The 10,010-nt window shown below is 46.5% G+C and overlaps 1 protein-coding gene across 1 annotated transcript in view; it reads right to left on the bottom strand.

Moving 5' to 3' along the window:
- The window catches only part of si:dkey-22o22.2 (neural-cadherin), an 89,763-nt gene that overhangs the window by 7,533 nt on the left and 72,220 nt on the right, over positions 1-10,010 (bottom strand). Inside the window, 6 exon segments of the mRNA XM_041043723.1 lie at positions 518-795; positions 2,929-3,161; positions 3,687-3,871; positions 6,336-6,429; positions 7,756-8,752; positions 8,848-9,477. Coding sequence (XP_040899657.1) covers positions 518-795; positions 2,929-3,161; positions 3,687-3,871; positions 6,336-6,429; positions 7,756-8,752; positions 8,848-9,477 — 2,417 coding nt within the window.

Genomic DNA, 10,010 nt, shown 5'->3' with positions numbered 1-10,010 from the left:
AGGGAGACGCGTCTGACAGACTCAGCAGCTGAGAAGTTACGTCTGATATTCAAACCATCATCTGATGTGACGATTCAAAGTCAAGCGCGGCACATGAAGCTGAAATGAGGCTTCCACCAAATTTACTGAAGGTTAATCAGCTGACAAATTGAAGATGTCTGCTAGTTTCAGCTGATGCTCAGAGAATCTGCTGCAGGTGACCTGCAGGTGACCTGCAGGCTCCTAAACCACGCTGACAATTATGGAAACACAGAACTGCTACTGCGGGAAAAGTCAGAGAAAGGGAAAGTGTCTGATTCCAAAGAAAAAGGTTTGATTGTCTATTTATGAGATTTTACTCACAGTTATAAGGACAACAGCGTTTCAGAGAACACAGTGACAGCTGGACGGGACTCATGACAATCCCATATATATGGGAAAATTTAACGACTTGATCCTAAATCTGCATTATAGCAACAGAGTAGAACTGAACAGGCGAAGACAGAACCTGTGTCCTTTGACCCGTCTCCGTACCTACCTGTATCCCAGGGGTCCATCCTGGCAGGTGCCCCCGTTGAAGCAGGGGTTGGTGGGGTACGCGGAGCAGGGCAGGTGGACGGCCTCTCGGCCCCTGCAGCCACACTGCGCCGTCGATGAGGCCAACAGCGACACCAGAGAGGTGTTACCGGAGCTGAGAGCCACCGGGGCCTGGCTGAACGAAACCTGGTTACTGCAGCCTCCTGACTGGCTGCAGTCTGTGTGGGGACAGTCGTCAATCCCAACCTGAGAGATGGACACGCCCAGAACGGCCTCCAGCTGGAGGGGTCAAAAAATAAGATACAAATGTTCATCGTTAAATGAAACGAAAACCCGAAATAAGAACTACAATAAATTAACTGACGCTAACTGTTAGCATGAAGCTAACAAAACTAAAAGGAAGGTAAATGAAAATAAAACTAAATTTAAGGAGGAAATAAAATTCCTGTACGATGAATAAACTGAAACCAGGACTGAACTTGCACGAAGGCACTAAACTAAAATTAAAACTGTCTTGAAACTCAAAGTAAAATGAGCTGAGGCTAAAGCTCAAAGTAACATGGGAAAAAACAAAAACCAACATTAAGCCGAGCGACACAGAGACTCATTTAAACTAAGAGACGTATGTGAAACTACAGCTGAAACTAAATCCAGGGTAAATAAAAAACTAAAACTATCACAAAACTAAAACTAGTTTGGAACCAGAACAAACACCGGTGTTCTTAAAGTTGTGAGCTTGTGTTTGAACACAGAGAATTTCAGAGAATGACAGCAGCCATCTTTGATCTCACGTCTATCTACATCAGTGATATTTGAATTTACTCCATTTCCCTTAATGTTATTTATGCACTTTGGTGTTTCTCACTCTTTTCCCTGCTTGTCATCTCGATTCTTTTCTCTCGTTTTGTCTTTATGGGTGAGAGGTTTTCATCAGAGTCCCTCAGGGTTTCCTGTCTCCCTCCAACTGTGTGCATTTCTTTTTTTGGAGTTTAGTTGTTCAGCTGACACTCTCACCCACAGCGACTTCACACTCCACAGACAGGGCTTCAGTCTTTGGCTCCAGAGCCAGTTTCAGCATTGTGTGTCTCTTGTTCTCAGCTGAGATACTTTTCCTTTTAACCTGAGATGATTAAAGACACAACTCTGCAGCATCTGATGCACAAGTTATTTTAATCATCCCGTGTGCTTTGTACTGTTATTTATACATAACACTCTGTGACTGCCTGTTTATGGGGTTTAATCACTGCTGAAATAAGGTGCATCACAGTGTGAGGTGGGCTGTGTGTCAGTCCTGACACGCTGACATGTGGTGGCTTCAGGAACTGAACATCGTGACCTTCCTGCCCCCAGTCACTTTCTGATTTTTGAGCATTGATTCATTTCATGATCAAATTATTGGTGAATATTTCAGATAAATCCAGCGTTGTTGGGTTTCAGCAGCATTTCACTGAACCTGAGACCAGAATCCTAATTCCTGATTCCTTTTATTTCTTCTACATTTTAACCAACAAAGACGCAGCTCAGAGTTTACATATCTGAATATGACTTTGCTCAGAGGTCTGTGAGCATGTGTGTGTTTAACGTGTGTGTTTCCATGGTTCCCTGAGTGTCATCACCGCCCTGCCTCTGAAATCCCTCAGCTCAGGTCAGCAGCTGTTCTCAGGCTTTTAATGGATCTGAAATATTAATGTACACATAGATGTGTAAATGGTAACGTGTGTGTGTGTGTGTGTGTGTGTGTGTGTGTTAGTGTACCGTGTGAGCAGCCATTTGTTGGAGTGACATGTCTGCATTTCCATATGTGCTTAACCACTTCTTGCATGTGTGTGTGTTCGTGTTCATGTGTGTGTGTAAAGTGTCTGCTGAACTGCACAAGGTGATGTTTAATTGATTTATAATTAATGTAGCATAAACCCTGTGTGTGTGTGTGTGTGTGTGTGTGTTGTTGTAAGGACGATGCTCCACAATCCACTTTTCTTTGGAGTTTGTTCTTGACTCGTATTTTTCTTAACCTCCTCCTTTTATCTTTTTGTTTTCTGTAACTTTCTGTGAATATTTCAAGCTTTTAGGAGAAAAACTGATCATCGACTCTGTATTTTCTGTCTCACAGAGAAAATGTCAGCGGGTATCAGCTCGTCCGTTTCTTGGTTTTCTGGCTTTCAAAGCTTATTTAACCTTCATAGAGTTTGGTTCAAATAACTAATACGTTTTTCAACGTACAAACTTTTTCAAGAGCGAGAGAAAAAATTTTGTGTTTAAAAACAGAAAATGAACAGAACCAATAAAATGTGCTGAACAATGTCTTGAGTTATGACTGAACCGAAGATGCAAACCTTTCACTACACGCTGGAAAAGGCTTCTATTAATGATGTTTATCTCGAGACACGTTACAGGCTGCAGCTCTCTCCTCACCTTGGCTTTGTTTGCCGCCACGTTGCCGTGCAGTTTCTCTGCCTTGTAGTACGGCGAGCCATGAGCGGCAAACCACACGTTCAGCTCCTTCTCGCCACGTCGGCCGGCGTCGCCAACGGAGAAGATCTGGACATTTTCCGGCAAAGCCTGCAGGAGTTCGGCCAACGTTCGACCCAGACGGGAGAACCGGCTCTCCTCACCTCTGCTGCTGAAAAACTCCTCCACTGTCAGGTCTGCAAGAGGAAGATTTACTCACTGACTTATCAAACCTCCAGAGGAAAACAGCATCAGGACAGAAAGAGAAGCAGGAATACAAGAAGAATGGAAAAGTGAAAAAATACAAAGATGATGAGAAGGAAAAACTGATGAAAACTCTGGAAAGAAAGAACAGAAAAACCAGAAGAGACTGAACAGGAGAAGAAGAGCAGTTATTTCCCATCATGCTCTGCTTGTAGTCTGCTGGTGCAGATGGAGCCTGGGGGGGGGGGGGGGGGGGGGGCTGACAGCCCTGGAACCGGGACCCCACAGCACTCTGGGATATGAAACATTGTGCCCTGTCAATTACAGTTACCATGGCAACCAGTGGGGCAGGCATGTGTGTGTGTGGTGACATTAGCACGAAACTCTGAAACTTCCTTGTATCAATAGCAAGTTATGCTACATGGTAATAAACAGTATGAGATTTTGATGATGATGATGATGATGATGATGATGATGATGATGATGATGATCATCATCATCATCACAGCGAGACTCACTGGACAGACGGAGTGAAGCAGCGTTCTGCAGGGCTCCCTGCTGCAGCTCCGTGACGTCCACCTGAGCGGTGGAGGTGACGTCGGGCCAGGTGTGATCGCACACGCGCACCTGCAGATGGTACGAACCCGGCGGCGTCCCCTCCCTGACACTGAGCTGGCCCGAGCTCTGGTTCAGACTGAACCACCTGGGAGAGGGAAAGAGGCGGAGCTCATCAGCTTTTACAATTTAAAGTGAAAGTGCAGCAACCGAAATGGAACAAGGCCAAAATCCAACGGGCAGAAAACGTCAGTGTCCAATAAACAGCTGCTGCTGTTTGGAAAACGAGTGGAAGGAGCTGAAATCTGATGCTCATGTTCATGTATTTTCCTTGAATCTGGGTAAAATCTGCCTCCGATGGGATTCTTCAGATCTGACTCTGACCAGATGGAGGTCTGTGGTTGAACATGGGTTAATGTGTGTGTGGGGGGGGGGGGGGGGGGGGGAGTGGTGGTGTCCTGATTTAGAAAACTTTGGCACACTCTGCACGCTGCACTCTGCTCTGCTGCACCCGAGAGTTGATCCCAGGCTCCATGGCCCGGCTCCAAACCTGGTCCTGGGCCATCAGGCTCATGTAACTGTTTAACCTCCTTACACGGCGTCGACCTTCAGAGCTCAGACCAGACGGATTAATTAACTGTGACTGAATCGAGGCCAAAATACGTCCGAGATCGAACCTGCGCTGCTGCTGCAGGGAAACTGTTACTACCTTCTCCTGGATTCATGTCACGCTTTAAAGATTTCAAACCCTGCAACACAGCACTTCACTGACGGGGAAACAAATGAGAAGCTATAATGTGCAGATCAATTCCAGACAAATTACTGTCAGCTGTTTGCAGCATGAGACGCAGGAAGCTGATATCTATGCTCTCACGTGTTGGTATTGGCCCACTGGGGCTTCTTCCTCTCACCTGGGGACACACACTTTGTATTTCTTCTTATTTTCCATCTAGTTTTTTTTTTTTTTTTTAAATCATTTCTATATGTAAATAACATGCTACCTAAACCTGATCCATACTGTGAACAAATTGCGATGTGCCGGCTGCTGTGATGAGGGGTGGCGGTTCAGGAGCATCTATGGTAATTTTCTCTCCTGCGGTTTCTTTGTTCTCGACCGTTTCTTGTCGTCTCTTGTCGTCCCTCCTTATAGGTATCTCGTTAGAAGAGAAGGTGGCAGAGAGCGCAATCAGGCTCTCCTTTCAACGCGTCCGCATGAAGCCTCGCCTCATCAAACAAAACGAGCGCGCCCTCGCCGCGCTTCACTGGGAATTTTCAATACCGCTGGTTATAAAGTATTAATAGCACTGTTCCTGACAAGTCAGATCCCCCTTTTCTATCCCTCTCTCCTCCCCGTCTTCTGCCCTTTCATTCTCTTTCACTCTTTCTTTGTCTCTCCCTTCAAACTGCCTGTTTCTCTGTCCCAATTTTCCTTTCTCCTCTTTGTCGCACTGCACCTTTGTACTCGCTGCTTCTCTATTTTAAATCTGTCAGTTCCTGTGCAGCTCTTTTATTTTCCCTCTTCTTCTTTATGCATCTCTTGCTGCGTGTCACATGAGAGGGGACACTTTTGGAGGGAATCTTTTCTGTGTTAGCTCCAACACATCCTAACGCAGCTTCACATCTGCCATTCTCCGGATGTTTTATCCAAAACTACTCACAACGTGCCTGATGGGAGTCTGTGCATTTATAGTAAGGATGGTCCAAATGGCAGCGCGAGTGCTTTGGTTAATCCTCAGTGCACAGACAGTTAACCCTGAGTCTTTCACTTACCTGCTGCTCTCATTAGTTTTATCTGAGTCTGTGTGAGAGTTTCCAGGACGGATTTATCCCAAACTACAAAAAGACACAATTACTTCACACAGTTCAGTTTTATTTGTCCAGATTTTTAGACGTATGCTACTTGATTTTTATTTCCACTGAAATACAGTGAAGTGGGATAGAATTCAGTTTGTGATGCTCATGAAATCAAAAGCTGAGATCTCTGAGATATTTAAAGACCCAGGCAAACTCAGAAATATCCTGTTTGGTGCTTTGGCACTTTGATATTTTGGTCACTGCAACACGCTGCGCTCCAGAAAAGGCCCACACCAGCGTGTTCGCAAGTTTACGCCCATTTAAAACAAACCGTGTGCTCAGCTCAGGCGACGCAGCTGTAGGTTTTAGGATGAATGTTTACTGCTGTTCCACGCAGCCGTTAGTGTCAGTATATTTCTGTAAGATGTGAAAGTGTGGTTGTGCGATTCATCACAGCGACACAGGTCAGCATTAACAATAACGCTGACACTTTTTTTAGTCCCTGTTTTTAGCATCTGTAGCAGGATAAACATTTTATAAACGGTTTATATGTTACTATGGATCCTCTCTACCTCTGTGTCAGAGTTTAGCTCTTTCCTCAGCTCTCACTTTACTTCTCTTCCTCATTTCTGTACTTCCACCGCTCTGCTTTATCGTCCTACCTCTCTTCCTTACATTGCTGCCTCTCTGCTCAGTTCCCTTGTATCCTTGCTCTCCTTCAAACTCCTCTGCGTCTCTTTGCTTCCATCACACTTTTTTTTTTTTTGCACGTCACCTTTCAGCCCTCTCACAGTTTTCACCAGATGAGATCAAAGTACCTGGTTGGCTTGCCCTCGAACCGGTACACCTTCTCACTCCAGTCATCGAGGTCGGGGGATTGAATTTGTCCGAGCGCCGTCGTCGGGAGGATACCTGTCAGGAGGCAGGAAATAAAAGACAAAGAAAAGGTCAAAAAACCCAATCGCTTTGAAAGGAATTACTTTTGAGTGCAAATGATCCCTGCGGTACGACCCAAATATTACGAGTGAAGGAAGGAGTGTGGAGGCTTATTTAAGGAGATAAGGTGGCGGGCGACGCCTCATTGGCACGCATGGTCATGGTTTGACAGCACAGCGGGAGGATATGCACACATTAGAATCGCTCGCACAGTGTTTTCCCCCTCTTCCAAAAAAAGCTGAGCGCGGCGCTGTAATCTCTTTAGCCGTGAAATCGGCTGCCTTTTAAAAATGGCTCCTGTTTATGTGCCCGTCAAACCTGGGAGTTAATTGTTTGCTTCGTGGCATGTTGTTGTGGTACGAGATGGATCCATATTAACGGGTTAATGTACTTTCATGTGGAAAGGCCCCGGAGAGGAAATCCACTAAAAATACATTACAGAAAACCTCAGTTTCTCCAGCAAATTACAGCAGGCTGACAGATGGTATGAAATGCTAAATAAGTGATGTGGGATGGAGCGGGAGGCTGCGAGCAGTCGACTGTGACAAGCACAACAACACGAGCACAGAGCACTCAGGAGGTGGTGGGAGGGACATCAGGGGACCCGAAGGTTCGAGGAGACCGTCTGGGACCAGAAAGACACCGGTTTCAAACCCTCAGACCAGCTGGTGAACTCTGGACTGGGACGGTGAAAGACAAATGTTCTCTAAAACTACCATCAGGGTCTATCTGAGCAATGTCTAACCTCAACGTCTCCACTGGAGCAGAAAGTAGTAGGTTGTATTTTGAGGCTCTCGGGTGTGAAATGGAAAAACAGAAAGTGACCTAACTTCACTAAATTAACAAGAAACACACACACACACACACACACACACAAAATAAAGGTAAAGCAGCAACACACCAATAAAAAAAAAATCCAAAACTGGAAGAAAGCTCTTAAACGGTGAAGTTGTGAACAGCACAAGCACGAGAACAGAATCTTTCAAGTGTTATCAGTGTGAAACTACCTCACTTTTATTTAGCAGCGGTTCACTTTGATCCACTGCTAAATCAGAGAGGAGCCTGGGGCCTGCGTCACATGAGTGATTCACAGGTTCAGACTGTGGGACTGTGGGACTGTGGGACGCAGGTACGCCGTTTGTTTTCATTAGTGGAACATGTTAAAATGAGCAGCAGGGTCGCATGTTGCAAAAGTACAGAAGAGTAAAGTTTGTTAGAAGCTGAACACAAAAATGAGCCCACTCAACCAAAAATGCCCAGAGTGAAAGAAAAGTAGTGAACTGTGCACATGACACAACATACCCTCGTAACTGTAGACGATGAAGTTTGTGTGTCCTGGCGAGTGAGGGTGGTCGTTCCTGTCGCCGATGATGACCGTCAGCGTGCTGGTAGAGCTCATTGGAGGAGAGCCACTGTCAATCATGAGAATCGGGAGGTGGTACTCTTTCTGCCGCTCACGATCAAACGTCCGGAGGGCTGTGATGGCAGCGCTGCCGTTACGAAAGTCAGTCAGATTGAAGTTGGTGGCGTCGGAGGTGAGCATGAGGAGCCGTATGGAGAACGGTCCTCCGTTCGTGGAGGTGTCGCGGTCGGTGGCGTGGAGGAGGAGGGAGGTTTCGTTCATTCGCACTGCCTGGGGTGCCGCAGTGTTCTCCCAGACAACAGGTTTGTAGAGGACCTCGAACTCTGGCCCGTTGTCGTTAACATCGAGTACAGTCACCATTACAATGGCGGTTCCAGTCAAGGGCGGACTCCCAGCATCTGTGGCAAGGACCATGATCCTGTGCTGCGAGATTTTCTCCCTGTCCAGAGAATCAGCCACTACCACCCAACCGGACTGGTCCACCAGGAACTGCCGGTAAGGGTCGGACTCTTTGGATATACTGTATGAAAAACGTCCATTCTGGCCCGAGTCTAGATCAGAAGCTGTAACCTGAGCAACAATAGTCCCCACAGGTACGTCTTCAGACATGGCGGGTGACTCATAGAATTGCGGGAAGAAGACGGGGGCGTGGTCATTGGAGTCTTCCACCTGAATGAGACAGTAGGCCAGACTGAAGAAATCAGCGTCCTCGGCCTTCAGGGTCAGATTGAAAGTCCTCTCATGGGGCTTTTCAAAGTCCACCTTCTTCTTCAGTTTTATCAGACCATGTCTGTTAACTTTGTCCGTCTCCACGAAGAACTTCCTGTCCTCGTCACCCCCAACAATGCTGAAGGTTACCACAGCATTCTCGCCCTCATCGCCATCTGTGGCAGACACTATAAGAACCTCGCTGTTCACCTCCAGGTCCTCTGTCACCTGACAAACACATAAAGGTACATGATGTAGACTATTATTATTATTACTAGTGATGATGTTGGCAGGTGAGGTTTGTTTTAGACAGGTTGACTCACCTGAGTAGTGTAGACCCTCTGAGTGAAGACAGGTGGGTGATCGTTGACATCTGAAACCATGATGGTGGCTGTCCCTGTCCCCGCCAATCCCCCTCCATCCCTGGCCTCCACCACCACCAGATACCGGTCCTCCAGCTCCCGGTCCAGGGAACGTAGAACCGTGTAGATGGTCCCCGTGGTGGCGTTGATGGAGAACAAGTTAAGGTTGATCTCGTTGCGGACGTTCTTGATGATACTGTAGGTCAGCATGGCGTTCTTGCCCTCATTGGGGTCGTCCAGGTCCATGGCACGCATCTCCATGACGGAGGTGTCAGCGGGTGAATTTTCAGGCACTTGGCCGACAAAACATCCATCTACTTCCAGTGCTGGACAAGGGAAGAAGGGCGCATTGTCGTTGACGTCTCGGACCTCTAGCAGCACATCAGCAAATCCCGTGAGTCCGGCCCCTCCCTCGTCTGTGGCGAGGACGAGGAACCTCCAGGCCGGACGCTCTTCGCGGTCAAGACGCCGTTGGGCATAGATTCTTCCAGTGCGTTCATCAATGGTGAATTCACCGCCAGCGCCCTGACCATGGAGAGAGTAGCGAACAGCGGTTTGGTCGGCTTCTTGGTCTGGGTCTGTGGCTGACACCTGCAAAACAAAAAAAACCCAACTATTTTTCATTTCTTTTTCCACACAAACTCTATGAGCCCCTCAGGTTGTCTGCAAACTGTTCCCAGTCCAACCTAAAAATGGAGAGCTTGAGTTTTTTTTTTCTCTGCAACTAAAACAAACTTCCAGAAAGAATTTGAGAAATAAGATTTACAACAAAGATTTATGTCAAGGTTTAGTTAAAAACTATGAAATGTGTTTCAGCAACTCTGATCCAGGTCATTGTCAGAAAGAACCAGGCATCTTGTCACTCTGGGGTTCATAGAATTTGTTATAGGAAGAAGACTGGGTTTCTCAAGGGTTGTTTCTGTCCTTTATTGTATGAGGACTGCAGTGAAACGTGGACGTTGGCCATCACATGAAACAAGCTGGTCAAAGCAGCCTCACTGACTTTTAACTGCAATTCAAAAGCATTCTTCTTCTTTAAAGGAACCATTACTTTTTGTTCTGGGTTCTTCTTGCCAAGGTTTTTCTTATCAAACCAGCTGAATTGCTTTTTCATTATATACAAA

The sequence above is a fragment of the Toxotes jaculatrix genome, chromosome 8 (genome assembly GCF_017976425.1).
Source record: "Toxotes jaculatrix isolate fToxJac2 chromosome 8, fToxJac2.pri, whole genome shotgun sequence".
Taxonomy (NCBI): domain Eukaryota; kingdom Metazoa; phylum Chordata; class Actinopteri; family Toxotidae; genus Toxotes; species Toxotes jaculatrix.
The sequence above is the reverse complement of the archived record's forward strand: the minus strand, read 5'-3'. Positions and strand labels throughout refer to the sequence as shown.